This window comes from Danio rerio, chromosome 17, assembly GCF_052040795.2.
Source record: "Danio rerio strain M-AB ecotype USA chromosome 17, GRCz13ab, whole genome shotgun sequence".
Taxonomy (NCBI): Eukaryota; Metazoa; Chordata; class Actinopteri; order Cypriniformes; family Danionidae; genus Danio; species Danio rerio.
In genome coordinates this window covers 6,066,278-6,085,973 of record NC_141037.1, presented here as the reverse complement: position 1 = coordinate 6,085,973, position 19,696 = coordinate 6,066,278, and the positions used below count along the sequence as shown (strand labels likewise).

The 19,696-nt window shown below is 35.1% G+C and overlaps 1 protein-coding gene and 1 long non-coding RNA gene across 7 annotated transcripts in view; one reads left to right on the top strand and one right to left on the bottom strand.

Annotated features, from left to right (window-relative positions):
• The window catches only part of cdc5l (CDC5 cell division cycle 5-like (S. pombe)), a 452,249-nt gene extending 434,007 nt beyond the window's left edge, over positions 1-18,242 (bottom strand). For 5 of the 6 annotated variants that reach the window (XR_015945067.1, XR_015512488.1, XR_015512489.1 and 2 more), the window contains exons 1-6: positions 18,036-18,242; positions 8,031-8,134; positions 6,416-6,577; positions 4,101-4,228; positions 3,927-4,026; positions 144-362 (exon numbers count right to left, since the gene is read on the bottom strand). Coding sequence is in view for 3 of the 6 variants with exons in the window: in XM_087288777.1 (XP_087144903.1) it covers positions 144-362; positions 3,927-4,026; positions 4,101-4,228; positions 6,416-6,577; positions 8,031-8,134; positions 18,036-18,080 (758 nt within the window). In the remaining 3 variants the exon portion in view is untranslated. The remainder of the gene's footprint in view (positions 1-143; positions 363-3,926; positions 4,027-4,100; positions 4,229-6,415; positions 6,578-8,030; positions 8,135-18,035) is intronic. The other variant, NM_201084.2, reaches the window with a different exon arrangement.
• On the top strand, positions 12,105-18,219 carry LOC147832999 (uncharacterized). Its single transcript, XR_015513021.1, has 2 exons — positions 12,105-14,753; positions 15,509-18,219. It is a non-coding gene; the product is annotated as an uncharacterized LOC147832999 (long non-coding RNA).
• Positions 18,243-19,696: the final 1,454 nt, after the last annotated feature.

Genomic DNA, 19,696 nt, shown 5'->3' with positions numbered 1-19,696 from the left:
AATAATTCATGCTGTTATCTGGATATGAGATTACTTGTATTGTGATAGAAGATGTAAGTTATGGGAGGTTTAATTAAAACACAGCCATCCAGACTCCAGATTGACCTGTAGGGGAACAGGATAAATCCAGACGAGTCGCTCACCTCCGCAGTTCCCCATCCAGATGCTGCTGCCGCAAGCGTTTGAAGTCTGGCTCCAGAGGATCGTACTGCTCCATGGACGTATCATAAAAACCCTGAGCGGGTTTCTTCTCAAACGGGATCTCAGCATTATAATCGACTCCTCTCTTCTTCTTGCGCTTCTTCTGGATGTCGATACCAGCGGCTCGCAGTTCTCGGCGCTTCTGAAGGGCGGCCAGACGACTGAGGAAAACATTAAAGTTTATTAACAAACAACTCAATCCAATCACAGCTGAGAGAACTGATGATCAACAATGACAAACACTTTTTAAGATCATAAACATTGACATCAATAACTAGCTGGCAACCTATTAAATTTGTAAAATACGTACGTTTTAATGCCATAATAGCAGCATTGGATTTATACATGGAAAAGCTAAAAATGGCAAACAGCTAATGTTTTACAACTCTCTGAAACTGACCCTTTTAGGCTTTGATGCTTATTGTGGTATTTTGGTGACTGCCACTTTAAATTCAAATGAGATTGTGCTCTTTTCAAAAGAGGGGGGAGATAAAAAAAATGCCTGTGTGTCAGCATAGTGGCAGATTCAAAAACGAGTAACCTTCCATGCTAGTGAGGGGGAAGATGGTCACTAGCCCCTCTGATGAGACGTACAAAGGGAGAATGTCAAAGTGTTTCTGCAGGCTGATTTATCAAGTCTGATTATAAAAAAAAAGTAATGCATGTTTACCATTATAAGCTGGTTACATTCACACACTGCTGCCACACAACTGTGTTTAAACTCCTTATAAAAGTGATTTTTGCATAATAGTTCCTTTTCAATGTTAATTTATGTATGGTAAACTAAGATGACCATTAACAATTTCAATCACCGTCTTTTGAAATTGGAGAAGATTAAGTTCTCTCTCAGAGGCTCGCCTCACAAGTTTTATATTCACTGGAGGCTACTACTAAATTATTTTGATGATTTAACGCCTTTGGAGGTGATTATTTAAGAAATCATTTTATGGTCGGAATTACTATTATTATTATTTTTTTCTTTTAGTCTAGCATTTTTTCTCCGGAACAGTCATGCCCTAAACTAGACGCATTGGTTTAACCTCAGCACAACTAAAACCATAATAACCAAGAAGTTGGTAGCACATCATTATTATTGACGTAACTAGCTAATGTATTTATTTTGTTTCATTTATTTATTTATTTGAAAGCATTTATGAATGTATCTCAAATTGTACTATCATCATTATTTTTGTTTTATTGTTAATATTTTATTTGTATTTTATTTATTTATTTATTTATTTTATTATTTTTTTTCCCCTCCGTTTTCTGTTATACGTTTTACAAGAAAAGTGGCTATGTGTTTGGATGGGTGAGATGGGTGGGGGGTTTTGGGGTTGAATGTTTACAAAAGTGTTCAAAAAAGAAAAGCAGAAATTAGACATTTGTATACAACGAATGCTTTCCACTTGTGTTCAATAAATAAAGTTTATAAAAATAAAAAAAAAACAATTTCAATCACTAAGAAAATATCACTTATAAATTTCACAAAACAGTAGCTATGTTTCCATCCAAAAATGCGAATAAACTTTATGCGCAAAACTGGATTATCGCATAAAAGTTGTGTGAATGAAGCAGCATTTTCATCCAACGAGTCAAAGCAAACAAAATAGTCACTTCCTGATTAACTGGCGCCAAATATCAACAGTAAAAACTGCATTTGCTGCAGTAGGAGAAGCTGCATCAATCTTTTCTAAATGAATGCGCCTCAGAAGACAATCCTGACATGCAGTGAGCGCGCAGTGAGCAGAAGGTGTCAGACGCGGAGCACAGGCGCTCCTGATTCTGGAGGTCATTAATAATATAATAACACTGATACTGAAACGGTTAAGGCGTTTTATAATGACCAAAACAACATTTCAGATGTTTTATAATGTGCTCAGCCTGACGATTTTTCCATTCACACACATTAAGCATCACAAAATCACATGACCTTTTTTAATGCGCATGCTGAAGTTTATGCGGTAAAAATGTTTCCATCGTAGTTTATGCACAGCTTTTCTTATTGAATAAAAAGTTTATCCTACCCAGTTAGGCGCATACGTTTTTTATATGCATTTTCAAAATTTGCATATGCAAAATGCACATAAAATAGGTGGATGGAAACATAGCTAGTGTTGCTCCTTGTTAAATTGATTTAGTTAGGGAATTAACGAATGTTAACAACTAAAACATTTATTGTAAAGTGTTCCTAAAATTGGCGAAGCAGTGGCGCAGTAGGTAGTGCTGTTGCCTCATAGCAAGAAGGTCGCTGGGTCGAGCCTCGGCTCAGTTTGCGTTTTTTGTGTGGAGTTTGCATGTTCTCCCTGCGTTCGCGTGGGTTTCCTCCGGATACTCCGGTTTCCCCCACAGTCCAAAGATATGCGGTACAGGTGAATTGGGTAGGCTAAATTGTCCGTAGTGTATGAGTGCGTGTGTGTGAACGTGTGTGTGGATGTTTCCCAGAGATGGGTTGCGGCTGGAAGGGCATCCGCTGCATAAAAACTTGCTGGATAAGTTGGCAGTTCATTCCGCTGTGGCGACCCCATATTAATAAAGGGACTAAGCCGACAAGAAAATGAATGAATGTTCCTAAAACTGTTATGTCCTTAAAGTGTCAAGATGAAATTCAGCATGTCTAAGTTTTTTTTTTTTAAATATAACTATTAATTTCTTGCTTATTACTTTACAAGTAAACATTAAGAATTTCAAAAGTTATATATATGTAAAGTGATATAATGTAAAAAGCAATTGTAAATTTACAGTGCTCAGCATAATTGAGTTATGACACCCCATTTTGAAGATGAATATTTTTATCCATTTCTCAGTGAATATAGGTCATATATTTTGCTGCATTTGAACAAAACAGATTTAATAAATATATATATTTAATAATAAAGTAATATTTTAGTCACTAAACACATTTAGAAATAGAAAGATAATACATTTAAATTAATGTGAAACATTGCAAAAACAAATTACAAACCACAAAATTTCATATAAATTTTGATCTCTTGATTTTTGCCCTTTTTTGAAAAAAAAAAAAAAGGGGGGTATTACTATTTAAAAAAAAAAGGGGGGGGGCAGCAGCACAGTGGCGCAGTGAGTAGCACAATCACCTTACAGCAAGAAGGTTGCTGGTTCGAGCCTCAGCGGAGTCAGTTGGAATTTCTATGTGGAGTTTGCATGTTCTCCCTTGTTTGCGTTGGTTTCCTCCAGGTGCTCTGGTTTCCCCCACAAGTCTAAAGACATGCGCTATAGGGGGAATTGGGTAAGCTAAACTGTCTGTAGTGTGTGTGTGAATGAGTGTGTATGAATGTTTCCCAGTGATGGGTTGCAGCTGGAAGGGCATTCGCTGCGTAAAACATATGCTGGATAAGTTGGTGGTTCATTCCGCTGTGGCGATCCCTGATTATTAAAGGGACTAAGCAGAAAAAAATGAATGAATATAAATTTAACTAATTTTTGGCGCAAGTTTTTGTTCGATTAGCTCCAGATTTGGCTTCATTACTGACTAATCTAATGTATTCTATAGAAAACATATTTAGATTTGTAAGAGGGTGAACTCATATATGCTTGTACAAAAATGTACAATATATAAAATAATAATGATAACAATAAAATAAATGATTGTAAAATAATACTCACGGCCAAAGGGTTGTCTAACGCTAACCTGACTTAAAGGATATATATTTTTTCTCCAGTTTTATTCAGAGAGATACATCAGTAGGCCCATATTAGCATCTTACCGTGCTTCTTCCAGCTGTTTCTCTCTGGCTTTCCGCTTTGCTTTCTTGCCTTGTGTGTTTGCCAGTCGAGCTCTGGCCTCAGACAGCATCTCCAGCTCATCTGCACAATAAAGTTTATAAACGTTACACCTTTTTCCTTTTCGTCTACATTGCTCAAATGTTTCTGACTCTCACCTTCGTCCATGTCCACAGGGTCAGGTCTAGCTGGTTTGGTCTCCGGGTTTGGGTCGATCTCTCCTGGTTTCAGCTTGCGAGGATCGTCTCCCACATCATCTTCATTCTCTCTCTGAGCTGCTTTATCTCTGATGTCATAACAAAAGAAATATAATATTCAAATCCAGAATCAAACAAAAAGTGCTTAAAGGGGAAATTAATGCACTGTTGCTCTTTTGATAAGGGGATTCATTAAGATATTAAAAAAATCTTCATTTTAAGGCACTCGAAAAGTAGGTGAAAAAGTTTAAAAGCATTTATTAATGTCGCCTAATTCTTTTTTTATCACACTTAATATATGTGTAATAATATCACATGTTAAAAGAGGCCTTTTCACCTTTTGGAGTGGCTTGGACTGATGATTTTTTTAAATATAATATTGACATTGATTATTTTGTTTTACCCTTTTTTGTTAGCACTTTGGTCAACTTGTTTGTTGTTTTAAAGTGCATTATAAATAAAATAAAATTGAATATGCATGAAAAAGCACCTGCAAAACATTGCACTTACAAAATATGACTGGATTAGGAAAGTTGAAGTCGACATGAAATCAAGAATGACAATATTATATTTCAGTAGCTTTTTTATAAGGATTGTGTAACAAAACAAGTCTTTAATATATTTGTCACTGTATATATTACAATAAAAAGTATGATTTCAAAGTGAATGAGAAAACAACGCCTGACCACAAAGTAGTCAAACACTGGACTGTATTATTTAAACTATGACATTTTTTATTTATTTATTTATTTATTTATTTATTGATATATATATATATATATATATATATATATATATATATATATACACACGTGTATATATATATATATATATATATATATATATATATATATATATATATATATATATATATTTATTTTTTTTTTTTATGCCCCTTTATTTAAGCTATAAATATGTTTCTGATGTTCCTAGATTGTGCATGTAGTTTGTGTCTGTACCACACAAATAATGTTTCATAGCTCTTTGAAATTGACCCTCTTATGCTGTGTTCACACCAGACGTGGAACTGTAAATTGCGTAAATTGCCGCGTGAACATTTGAGGTTACTCGCTCCATTCGCGCGTTAAACCCCGCTTCATTCGCGCGTCAAATTCACTTCAGAACAAACGCGGATTCGCGTGATGGGCAGGGCTTCTGTCTGTCCGGTGACCCTAGCTTCATAGCTTAACGGCTAACATGGATTTTATGAAGAAAATAACAGTGTTTATGTACTTCATGAAGGCTGAACAACAGCATTGATACGTTTAGGACCGTGTCTGAGTCCACTACATGCTTTCAGAGGTGCATCCAGCTCTGTGAGCTCATAAACTCCTTCAGAAGCTGAACCTGGATCACGGAGGCTTTCAACGGTGCTTCTGACTGAGCCAAGCCCTGTTTGATTAGTTGTTGTCGGTGTCGCCTGGAGGATTTCCCCCGCGACACCATCAACAGGTTCTACGCCACAATCACACCCCCACAAGAGCAAGCTTCTGATTGGTTAACGCAGCGCAAATGTCCGCTGAAGTTCAGATTTTCGAACTCGAGAGATTCGCGCGATACACTCCTTAAGCGCGTCAAGCGCACAAAACGCTCAATTTGCGCATATCGCGCCGCAGGACGTCTATTCGCGCATTTGCATTGACTTAACATGTAAATCACTCGCGCTTGACGCGCGTTCCGCGTCTGGTGTGAACGCAGCATTAGGTTTTGATCCAAAATGTGCCAATAAATGAGATTGTGCTCTTTTTATAAGAGGGCGGAACTAAAAATGCCTGTGTCAGTATAGTGGCAGATTCAAAAACAAGACTAACATCCTATGCTAATGGTGTGGCTTTCTCCGTTCCAATGACCTGTATAACACAATAAATAACTTTTTTTACTGTTAGGGGCTGGCTATATGCACACTGTTAACAAAATTCAATTAGTACAAAATGCAGCTGCCAGAGTTCTTACCAGGTCTAGGAAATATGATCATATCACCCCAATTTTATGCTCTTTACACTGGCTGCCTGATAAGTTTTGTATTGACAAAAAAAATTGCTTCTTACCTATAAAGCTTTAAATAATCTAGCTCCTGTTTATCTAACCAACCTTCTGTCTCGCTACAATCCAACTCGCTCATTAAGATCTCAAAACTCAGGGCTTCTGGTAGCACCCAGAATAGCAAAGTCAACCTATGGAGGTCGAGCCTACAGTATATTTAGCTATACAAAAAAACTTGAACTGAATTGTGCAAGTTAATTCACTGTGTTTTTATATGCAACAAATGTACTTACAGCAGATATTCATAATGCTCCAGACACTGAGCGGCTGTGCGCCCGATGATGGGGGCGATAGTTCTCCACTGAGTGGGCATCAGCTTGGCCATGTGAAGGAGCTTCTCCTCTTCCTCACGTGACCATTCTGTCTTCTTAATACTGGGGTCCAACCACTCGTACCTGCATTAAACATAGCAAACATCACGCTATTCTGTTATCTACTGCTCAGAAAATTAGTTATGCTAAAAACGAAGCATATTCAGAAGCTTTTTACGCCTGGTATTAAAGGGATAGTTCACACAAAAATAAAGCATTTACTATTTACTCACATTTATGAGTTTCTTTCTTCTCTTTAATGGAAAAGAAGATATTTTGAAGAAAGCTAAAAACCTTTAACGATTAATCTCCATAGTAAAAAAAGCAAACACTATGAAAGTCAGTAGTTACAGGTTTTCAGCTTTCTTCAAAATATTTTTTTTTTTGCATTGGAGAAGAAACTCAGAAATGTGAACATTTACGTAAAAAGTGAATATTCACATTTATAAATTTCTTTCTTTGCTTGAAGACAAAAGAATGCATTTTAAAGACACCTGAAAGCATGAAACCAACGACTTTCATAGCAGGAAAATCAAGTACGATGGTTACAGGTTTGCAGCTCTCTCCAAAAGATCTTCTTTTGCGTTCATGATTAGCAAGTAATTAATAAAAGTGAATTTGTGAGTAATAATGAATATTCACATTAGGGCTGAACAATATATCGTTTGAGCATTGATATGGCAATGTGTGAATCTGTAATAATCACATCACAGGATTAGATATTTTTTATAAAGACTAAGAGATAACAATATTATTGAACATATACGATGACCATGTTATTTTATGTTTTATTGGTACATTTCTGTACCTAAATACTGTTTGACTCACCAGAAAACAATAAAGCACTGTTTATTTCTTTATTTTTGCTTGTAATTTATTATAATTTATGCAGATCCACTGAGTAGAGAAAGTCTTGATCATCCTAGTTTATTTAAAGTGATGAAATGTTTCCAAATCGATGCATTTAAGTCACCTGGTAAAATCATACAAATATCGCGGCATAACAAAATATCGCAATGCCATATTTTTATTATCGTGCAGCCTGATACACATTTATGAGCTTTTAATGGCAAAAGAAGCTATTTTGAAGAATATAGAAAGCCTGTAACCATTGACTTTCACAGAAGGAAAACAAATAAAGAAATTAAAATATTTGAATCAATTAAAGGGTAAGTGAAAGATGACAATACATTCAGTTTTGGGTGAACTATCCCTTTAAGAATGAGGTCAGTAGGCAAAGAGCAGCTGTACTTTTGTGACCATTTGAATGCATTCGATCATGTTATCATCTCTACTATAAACATTGTGATTAAATGCATTTAAACCATGTTTGAAAGTGGTCAAAAGTGGACAAGACACAAAACATCTCAAAACTTCTTTATCCTCGTTTTTAGCATCGTCCACTTCTGATCAGATTGCTGAAAATTCATTTTTACACATGTAGGCAAGACCGCAATGCAATCACAATGTCGTCTAAAATTCAACCCAATTTAGATTATCACTAGACATAGAGCACTTTATAAATCAAAAAACTTACCATCTGGCTTTACACTGTTTGGCTGATTTGCGGTGCAGCAGGGACGCAATTCGAGACCATTGGTTTTTGCCATATTTCATAACAGCTGCTTTGAGAATCTCATCCTATTAAAAACACAAAAAACAACAGTTAATAAAGAGGTCTTACAACTAAATCTGCACATTATATCATTTCAGCATCAATATTGCCAATGTGTGAATCTGCAATAATCACATCACTGCTGTCAAGTTGAAATTACTATTAACCAGAACCACAGTTCAATAGATGTGATTTGTGGAGTCATTTGGAAGGTTTAATCATAATCTAATAGTTAGGGATGCTCCGATCAAAATTTTTGCAGTACTGATTCCTTGTCATGGTGATCGGCTGATACAGAGTACTGCTTTAGCGTCAACGCTTGACTGAAGGTGTGTCTGAAGTTGGGGCTAACGCGATCGTCATAGCAGAGCAGCCAATGAAATCCAGTCAGCAATAGGCCACTGTCTAGCTGGTGTATTTGCATACAGCGATCTGATTGACTAACGCTAGCTAGTCCCAACTTCTGCAGCGAGCAATGCCTCTGAAGCGGTGCCGATGGATCCACAATGGAGTTCGGCAATCCCTGACATTACCCATTCAAAGTGAATGGGAAGAGTTGACGCTGATGCCCTGAATGGGGCGTAATGCTTCAAGCTTTATACTGCATTAAGCACAAATTCCCTCTAGGTATGATACTTGAGTGGAGATCCCGCCTTACCCAAGAGAATAAATTAAAGCTGCTGCTTATAATACCATAAAAACATCTCTATTAACCATTTAGTGTGGGCATGTCATGGCCAGAAGCAGCTTTACAAAAAAATAATAATAGCACAGACATAAGAATTGGTAAGAAAAATTACAAACAATGCAATGTGGCAACATTGCAAATGACGAAAGAAGTGTTCAACATGTCTCAATCAAGACAAAGTTTGGAACTCACATTTAATGCATAAGAAGTTAAAATGCACATCAATAAATCCATTACTTACTAAAAGGAAATCCAGTTTATTGCAATAAGTATATTACATGTTATATTATTAACTATTAGGCATGGGCCGATAAAAGATTCTGACGGTATGATAACTCAACTCACTTTATTTCTGTAGCACTTTCAACAAATCACAATGGGTACCAAAGTGCTGTACATAAAACACATAAAAAGCATGCAAATATACACAAAACCAAAATGCATAAACTCACATCACATGATTAAAAGCTAAAGAAGGTGGGTTTTCAGTGACCTCTGAAAAGACTCAAAAGTTTGAGCATTTCTTAAAGAGAGTGGAAGATCGTTCCAAAGTCTTGAGGCTGCAACTGAGAAAGCTCTATCACCTCGACATTTTATGCCTAGTTCACACTAGAGGATTTTAAGTCTGATTTGAGCCCGATTTGGAAGTTAACAAGCTCGCCGACAGATCGGGCTGTGATCGGGAAGAAATCTGCGGGTGCTCGCCGCTCTTTATGTGTGAACTACTGAACAACGCATCAACGAGGCTCGCTGACGCGTCGCCGACACCTCGCAGACGGAAATCCAACATTCAGCATGCTAAATATTCCAGAGCAGTCGGCCGACTCAACCCCACGTGTGGTCAGATGTAGTGACGAGCTGCAGCCAATGAGAGAGCATATCAGCATGAGCCGCGTGCCTGTGTGTTCAGGAGCTCAGCAGAAACATCTGTGATTGGTCAGAATGGGCATCAGTGCACTCGCTTCATTCTGCGTTAGCACAGACATGAGAGTAGGATATATTAACAGTGGAACTAGATTTGTATAACTATTAGAATTACCATACTGCTCATTCTGACCGTTCTCATATGAAACGCCATACTGTCACAACATATTTACATTCAAAGCTATTATTGAGATATTAAAATTAAGCTTTGAATGTTTAGCATCATATTTTATGACACCATTACCCTAAAAATATAATATTTTTTGGTAATACAGCCTATAAATATGTAGTTAAGATACTAAAACACTTAAAGGCTTGGCTTTCATTTTCACTTTCAAACAGGAGCTATTTCCCGGCACAGAATATGCTGTTTTGAAAGATATCTGAAGTAAATTGATGTTTTTGCCATCAGAAAGTTTTGTTTATGTTAGCAGGAAGTTGCCAGGCAAGAAAATGCACACACATTTAAACTCACAGCGAAAAGTATCAGACATGCATGCAGTCATTTTGACCAATATGGTAATTTAAGGCAGAAATGCTCAGTTCTTTACTGTTTTGTAATAAAAAAATAACAATGTCAGAAAGAAATACACTGATAGTTAGAAAACGGCAGGGTGTTATAAATATGTTAGTTTTATTTCAAAGAGGTTTAAAATTACAAAAATTAAAAACTCTCTGTGTATCTATCCACTGGAACCTGCAGATGAGTGATTAATCCGCTGATAAATGAGCTGATTTGACGATGTTTTTAAATGCTTTCTCCAAAGCTTGAAAAGCTGTCAGTGATGTCATCAGCACACAAGCAGCCAATAGTGTTCAGCTTTTTCTGACGACTCCTCCCTCAAATTTTCATTGGCTGTGGTTTGGTAGCTTGAATGAACTGATGGGGAATGAGTTGTTGTCAGATCATGTAGTGTGTGACCCCCCCTCTTGTGGATCGTTCACGGAGTGTTGCGTAGTGTGAACACCACAGAGATTAAAAGACACAAAGTCAAGTCATGTAGTGTGAACAGCACAGCGATCTGCTGATGTTTAAAATCCTGTAGTGTGAACTAGGCTTTAAGTGTGATCGTGGAACTTGCAAATAGAGACGATCCTTAGAGCAAGGAGATCTCACAGATTGGTGCAAAATAATTAGCTCAGAAATAGGGTTGTAACAATATACCGGTATGACGGTTTACCACGATTTGAACGTGCACGATTATCATACCATGAACAATTGCATATCAACGGTTTTAACCCTTAAAGACTGAGACAGCCGCCCGCGGCTAAAAATAAGTATTGCTCTTAAATGTTGAATAACTTTTGATCCGCTGATCCGATACATACAATTCAAAGATTGGCATAAAGAAAAGAATCTCAGCTTTCCAGTGCTGAATCACATAACATTCGCGGACTTTCAGAGGCTCCGGAATCAGTGCGGTTACGTCATCAAAATTTGACAACGCTGATTTGACAAAGAAACGCTCGTCACTGTGTCTCCGGACAAACCAGACATGATACATTGATGCATTGTCCCTCCTCCATGCCCAGATTGGTTCAAACTCGCTATATCACAACCAATAAGCATAGGTTTCGCTTTTGTTTGTGGACCAAGCTTTTTGAACAACACGGAATGAGAGAAAGGCATACATTTATGCGCGGCTAAATAAAACGCAAAAAAAAAGTTTTGCATGAAATAATTCTCATACTAAGTACTTTTGCATGCACAGCAGCACAGAAACATGACAAAACAGTGACACAGCAAAGACGAACTGCTGCTCTTGCTGTTTTTTAAAAGACGCAAATGAAGATGCAGCTGTTTGTCTGCATTGCAGACAACCATATCCAAATCCATATCCACAGACAACCATATCCATGCTGGCACATAAAACCTAAGGATGTTCCATATTGAATCTAGTTTTGTTATGTAACTATTTATAGTATAGTAAATATTTATATCTATTTTTTACTGAGGATTTGCACCATGTTTATTTGGACTTTATTTGGACTTTGACACATTATTTATTATTTACTTATTTTTTTATTTGTTCATTGTAAGTGGTGTTGTTTATAGTAACTGAAAATATACTATTTGGAAAAAGTCAAATTTGCTTCACTGTTCTATTATTTTGTAACATTTGTAACATACCGTATACCGCGAAACCGTCAAACCGTGGTATTGTTTTAGACGATTATCATACCGTAAAAAATTCATACCGTTACAACCCTACTCAGAAATATACTCAGGGGCCAGGCCATGGTGGATTTAAAAACATAAACCTTAGATAAAAATATCCTGGTATCACAATATTGTGATTACTGCTGTAAAATATATTCTTTTTAAACGTCTGGGTAAAAAACAAAACCTTTTTTCCTCTTTGAACAAAATATATTTTATTTTTGAAAAGATTTACAATAGTTTGTAACAGTAAACATGTAAGGCTAAATAATTCAAAAGATTAATTGACTTTTGCTGTCTTAATTTTTTTTCAAAAACACAGATTTCTTTACAATTTAAAACGCACTATCTTTGGATATTTTTTCTGCTGGAGTGAAAAAGAAATAAAAAATCTTACACATAACCTAGAAATGAAATTACAGAAAATTTTAGCGGTTTTAAAACCTTGACTTTTTCAATGTGCAGTATACCTTGAACATGGTTATCGTCCCATGCCTATTAACTTTTAATGAAAAAAAAACCAGACTAATTAAATAATTGCAGCAATAGACTGTATTCAGGTCACACCACATGTATAGAAATTTGCTGTTGTGACGTGAGCTCAATAATAACTCATGCCCTCATGCATCATTAACCTCCTCACATGTTGCGGATGCTGTACGCTATACATAATATACAGGAGCAAATGTGCGCCCTTCTCTGCTTGTAACCTCATAAACAAAACCCTGCAAACAGTTTATGAAATCAGCCAGATTCGCTACTGTTTTCATCTGTGCTTTAATTTAATTTGTATATTTTTGGTTATCTTTGAAGTCTGATTGTAAATAGTATATTTAAAGCATTTTTCCGAATTTATATTATAAAGAAGAAAGTCCAGACGTGCAAATATAAAACCAACTTTAATTCAATGAATGTAAAACCAACATCAGCTCAATTGTGCAACTTAACATCTGACAAAATATTATGATTATTACAATATCACAAATGGCCAATTTTATATTTAGAAATTCACACAGTAATTAAGCCTTAAAATAACCTAAAGTCTGTACATACATGTAGTTTTATGAAAACTAAAGCAGGGTTTCTGTAGATTTCATGAAGTCAAACTTAAGAGTTTTAGGACCATTATGAATTAACAGTTTGATTTATTTTGCTTGACACAATTAATTAACTATTTCTTATACACACTTTCAAGTCAGAACAACAAGAAAAATCTAGTTGTATACACCTTTTATTTTTTTTAACGACAAGTTTAACATTGTTTAAAAAAAGCGTATTTATTTTATACACAATTGTTTTGGTGTGATTTTTCTTTTTTGTTAAGCAGAATACGAATATTGCATTGGAATTCAAAGAAAAAGATATTTTTATTTATTGTTTTACTTATTAGAATACAGTCGACTTCAAAATTGGCTATATTGTTAATTTGCTAATTATATATGGCAATTATATTATTCATAAATGTAAATGGGCAATGAAAAAACCTAGGTTTACCCACTTTAAAATAGAAATAGATAAGGATGTAACGGTATCAGAATTTTACGGTACGGTAATACCTCGGTATGAATGTCACGGTACGGTATTTATTATATTATTTACAGGAAAAACAAAACTAATAAAGAGACTCGAAAAAAGTGCCAAAAGTGTTTATTTACCTTAGCACTGAACATATTAATGACATACAAATTAACAATCTATCTGTTAGCTTTGAAAGAGAAACTTCCATTTTTTATTTTTAATACCAAAAAATTATCAAACCAAGTAAAAAAAAAAAAATAAAAAAGTTTCAATTTAGTATTGTCGAAAACTCATCACATTAAACATTTAATCACTTACTTAGATAGAGATGTTTTTTAAGGAAAATTATCATATAACTATAATCTGGTAAAAGCTGGGATCTCTGGACATGTCCCCTGCAACAGAAAAAAACCCCTCTCATTTGGGACTGAAGTTTCTGGGACAGTAGTGGGTAACGTTGTGCATTGTCTTTCCACCACTTGAGAGGACAAACCATGAGTGGGATAGAGGTCTCTTTGCGGTACGATTCAATGTCTGCATCATTCTGAGCAGTGTGCTTGCTGTGTTCTGCAGTCCCCATTACTGTTATTAGTCATATTCCCCGACTTGTATTTTACCACAGTCTGGCAGTGCCTGCATACCGTTGTTTCTTTATCTGTCACCTTTTCTCCTTTCTCATATCTTTTTAGAAAGAAACTGAAATGCTTCCACAGATCTGATTTAAAACCCGCTTTAGGTTCGATCATCTCCAGCTCCTTTTCTTCCCCGCTACTAGCAGCACACTTCATTTCTGCATTACTGGATCTGTAGCGACAATAGACCGCAAAGGATGATGGCCACGCCTGGGCTGATGGGAATTGTAGTTCCCGCTCGCTCCCGTTCACTTCATTCGCCTGAGCAAAATTTTTCTCAGAAGACCTATAGTTTTATTGAGTCATGCGACTACGGTAATATTGAAAAAAATTGGTATTGCGGTACGACGGTATTTACAATACCGTTACATCCTTAGAAATAGGTCAATACCCATGTACGATAAAAGAAACAAAAAATACCAAAGCAAAAAGAACTGTTAATTATCTTAAAGCCTTTAAATATGTCTTTAAATAATTGTATTTTTTTATTTTCTTCTTATGTTTTTTTTTAGTTTGATGTCAATATAATGTTGTTACTGGCCTTTTATGTTCTGTATTCTCTAAAAGTGCAATAAATAAATAAATAAAAGTATATTTATTGTAGCGGCAATTGCATAAATAACTAAAAATAAAATACAAATTGATTGAGTATAACTTCTAATGAACCTAATGCGGTTCTGTTTTAAAACTTTAAGTTTTATGCCTTAGAAATATTAATTGAGGTAAAGTTGGTTTTATATATTCGCACATTTGTTCAATGACAAATTGTGACATGCTCCCTATATTGTTTACAATGGTACTTTGAAAGTTTGAATATTTGGTCTGAGATAACATGTTAGTATGACTTCAAAACAACATTAGTCCTTTTCAATTGACTGTGAACAATGTTGTACTTTAATAGTCATTTGCTGCTAAAATGAATTTAATTTTTAGAATTTGCAAAGATTACTTTGCTAAATTGTATTATTATATATTATAAACAGAGAAAGAATGAATGTGTGAATATAAAACCAACTTTACCTCAATAAAATATCATGTCTAATCCCCCTTTCTTTTGTAAATAGTTGTTGTATAAATTAAAGATAACGTAAAGGGATATTTTGCTCTGTTATTATCATGAGCAACTGTGTAATTGTTTTTCATTCCGTTGGAATTAGGGAATTTAATTTGGAGAAATTGCTGTCAAATGTCTAACAGCCGTTGTAAAATGTATTTCTTTGTAATAAAAAACCTTAAATATAAACACACATATTTATATATATATATATATATATATATATATATATATATATATATATATATATAAACATAAATGTATATAAACATTATATATATATATATATATATATATATATATATATATATACACATAAATGTATATAAACATTATATATATATATATATATATATATATATATAGGTTTCATTAAGATGCATCGTTGATGATTAGATGGATGTTGGCCTGATTGGGATAGAGGTAAAGTTGATTTTATATTCCCACATTTCTTCATTTAGCAGTCTATATTGTTTACTATGTTACTTTGAATATTCGATTAGAATTAGCATGCAAGTATGACTTCCAAACAACATTAGCACTATCTAATTGATTGTGAACAACGTTGTACTTTGATACAGGGTTCTTACACCTTTTCTAACTTCAAAATCCAGCACTTTTCAAGCACTTCCAAGGGACATTTATATGCTTTTCTAGCACCTAATAACCATGGTTAATTATGTTTATATATGTTGTATGTATATTTAAATCCATTGTGCTATTTCAACTTACATTGTTGAATACTTTAGAGCATAGATTTATTGGGATAGTTCACCCAAAAATTATTAAAAAATAAATAAAAATAGTTGAGTTATTGGATAATATATGTATTGGAAGTATGTTTTTAAAATTAGTTTTTTTTCTACCTAAAGTTGATATGAGTCAGATTTTGTTTGGGTGTAGGACCAAACTTCAATAACCAGTCGTTTATGATATTTCATGTGCCTTGTTATTTTTATTTTATTTTTTTTACAGTCAGTGGATTGGCGTTTCAGGTGCAAAGATGCATTCTAGGTGAATGTCTCCTAAATACATATGAAGCTAATAGTGCCAAAACAATCAGAATTTGAATTGTGTTAGTTTGAATTCTTAAAAAACTGTATTCATACAGTTATCTGCAGTTGCCTACATACTCAATATCTGCAGTCTTTGAATTCAGAACCCCCCAAAAAAATCTGAAGTATGAACATGTCTATAAAAATCTGACTTAAAAAATTAAGTTGTCTTAAATTTCAGCTGTTCAATAATCCAGTTAAGAAATTCAAATTCAAGGTAAGATATTCAAATTCAAAAAATTTTTAATAGCATATAATCAGTTTTATTAACTTACAATTGTTAATAATTCAATTTAACACAATTCGAATTCAGATTGTTTTGCCGTATTATTAGCTTTTTTGAACATTTTGTAATGAAAGCTGGTCGCACGACAACAATTTATGCACTCGCACATATGCTCCCAAATATATTTTGAGGTCACATAGATAAAATTGTGCACAAATGCAACCAAAAGTCACAATTTTGAGCTCTGCAATTTCAAATCCAAGCAGGTTCAAGCACTTTGTCCAAAACCCAAGCACTTTTCTAACCTTGAAAACACTGTACAGGGCTCAACAATAAGGACTGCCCGGTGGCCCGGGGCTAGCGTGAGAGACACTTGGGACAGTAGACCGCATCATTACTGGCCCGATTGGGACAGTGCTGTCTTGTCACTAACATTTAACTTGTCTGTGACTATTTGTAAGTTGCGTGCATTTTAAGTTTGTGCTTTTACGTCTTTACACACTACATTCTCTGTAATGCCGTAAACAACATATTATTTTCCGATTCCTCTTATCTGATTGATTTGACCGTGCTAATTTTTTTGTAACCTGGTAACAAACAGTAAAGCATAGAAACAGCAACATGGCGGCAACATCAAATTATAAGGCTAAAAGAAAAAGTCTGTTTCAAACGTCTTGGCAGTAGACATTTACATGGGAACAACAAAATAAAAATTAAGTGAGCGAGTTTGATGTCAGTTTGACAAGTCAGCCACCTTTTGTTAAATAATTTCAAACCGCAATAAAATACCTCCACATTTTCCATACTGCTGTTTTTGTTTGCATAACACTTTTATTTGCAATTTTTTTTTTAAGTATTGAAATTCTAGATTCACAGACTTTATTTTTGACACATTATTTAAAATATGTGGCTAAAAAATAGCTGTTAACTTCCCTTTTTTTCTTGGTGGGGCCAGTGAAAATTTTGGCAGGGCAAGTAAAAATCTAAACCACTTGCCCGATCGGACCAGTAGAAAAAATCCTTAGCGTTGAACCCTGCTGTATTAAAAATCAAGCATTTTCCAGGATTTCCAGCACCCGTAAGAACCTTGTTGATAGTCATTTGCTGCTAATATGATTTCCCTATTTAGAATTTGCAAGGGATACTTTACTGAAATTCTCCTTAACAATATAATGTTTGAATATCCGAATATAAAACCAATTTTACCTGATTGGGTAGCTTTACTTGGACAGAGGAAACCAAGATTTATTTAAAAATGATTTATGACAAACACAACATTTCAGTTTAGACTTTAAGGCCTAAAATTTTGTTCATGAAATTTAAGACATTTTAGGAGCCCGCGGACACCGTGTAAGGTAACTTAATTCAAGTTCTGTACTATTATTTTCACTGGAAAATTATAATTAAATTATAAAAGTGTGTAAACAGAGCGCGAACTGCAAACAGTCAACATCACAACATACAGTAACGTTAAGGCTTCAGATACAATAAAGCAATGCAAACGTGCACAATACAGACAACCAATGTCACTATTTAACATTTAGACGCATATTATGAATAAAAAGGCGAAGAATAACAGTAATCTTAGCATGCATAAGAAGAACAACAGTGATTATAACAGTATAAGAGTAATTATGAATGCTGAAATGCGTGTGTTTTCTAAACAGACCTCGGTGTTGCGCCAGACGCCTCCTTTAATCATAATCCGCGGCATGATGGCGATTTAAAGTCCTCACACGCGCTCAAGCAGTAAAATCTCCTTCTCGGATATCAAATATAGGAAATTAAAATGCAAAAAAAGTGTAAATAAACTTAGAGTTTAGCTGCAGCACGTTCAGCTGCAGATGAGGAAATGGCTGCAAACGCAAAGCACTATGGGAAAGGGGCTCTTCCTCTGTTGGTATAAACGGGCTCAGTCGTGTCAATGGATTTTAACAGCGCCCCGCACGGTGAAGGTAAGTATTAGATCGTCACGAACGCATGATACGTACAGTAGTGCTTAGAATGATTCAAGGCTCTTTCGTATAAATAAACAAACGACTTCGCAGATAGTTACCCATCGCTTTCTCAGTTTAGAATAGTATTTAACTCAGTCCTAAAATCACTTCATCTCATTAACAATACAAACACCCAAGCATTCCAGAAATATTACAGACGCATTCAAAGGAGATCCTTTAGTCAGGGGCGGACTGGCCATCTGGCAATTCTGGCAAATGCCAGAAGGGCTGGACCATTTTTTAAATGTGGGCCGGTCACCTATTTTATTTACTTATTTTTTCATATGTATTGTTTTTTAAATGTAGGCAGCTTTTATCTTGTACGAGATGTGAATATGATGATGATAATAGTAAGAATAATAGTAAATGTTAAGCATTGGCCCAACTAGCAACAACCGGCTGGTTTCGAGATGGGCCGACCCAATCTGAGGCTACTCAGATGTAATCAAAATCTGGCAAGAATGTCAAACAAACAGTAAGTGCAAAACAAACAAAAAAAAAAAAGGTCTCGAAAGGGGTCAGTGTGATGGCGCAGTAGGTAGTGCTGTCGCCTCAGAGCAAGAAAGTCGCTGGTTTGAGCCTTATCTGGGTCAGTTGGTGTTTCTGTGTGGAGTTTGCATGTTCGCGTGGATTTCCTTCTGGTTTCCTTCACAAGTCCAAACACATGCTATGGGTGAATTTGGTAGGCCAATTGTGAATTGGGTAACCCAGTATAATGGGTTGCAGCTTTGAGGGCATCCGCTGTGTAAAACATATGCTGGATAAGTTGCTGATTCCCAGATTAATTAAGGGACTAAGCCGAAAAGAAAATGAATGACATGATTGCATATATAAATGGGTTGCTTTTGTTCCAGTCACATACATTAAATGTTTAAATATCTCTTAAATAGGTACTGCTTATATAATTTTACCATCTGTACACCAATATAAGTAGTGAATGTGCGTGTCCTTGGGTAGGGCTGTGTCGGTGTGGTAATGTGGGCTGGTGTGGCTACAGTGCCAGGGCTGAATTTTAGTCCCAGTCCGCCCCTGCCTTTAGTTGCTTCCTTATGGTTATTTGTTCAAGCGTCATTGTAATTTCCCTCATTTGTTCAATTTTGTTTGTTTATTTTTATTTTTTTATTGTTAATAGCTACTATTACATGCCTGTAGCCAGGGGGGTTCGGGTGGTTCGAACCCCCACAGCCAAAAGGTGCATGATGATTTGTCCTTTTAATTATTTTATGTAATTTGATAGTATATATTATATTTATTTTATAATTAATTTAATATATTTATATTTAATATATATTGTATTATCATAAATAACTCTGGTCAGTAATTCGAATCCCGT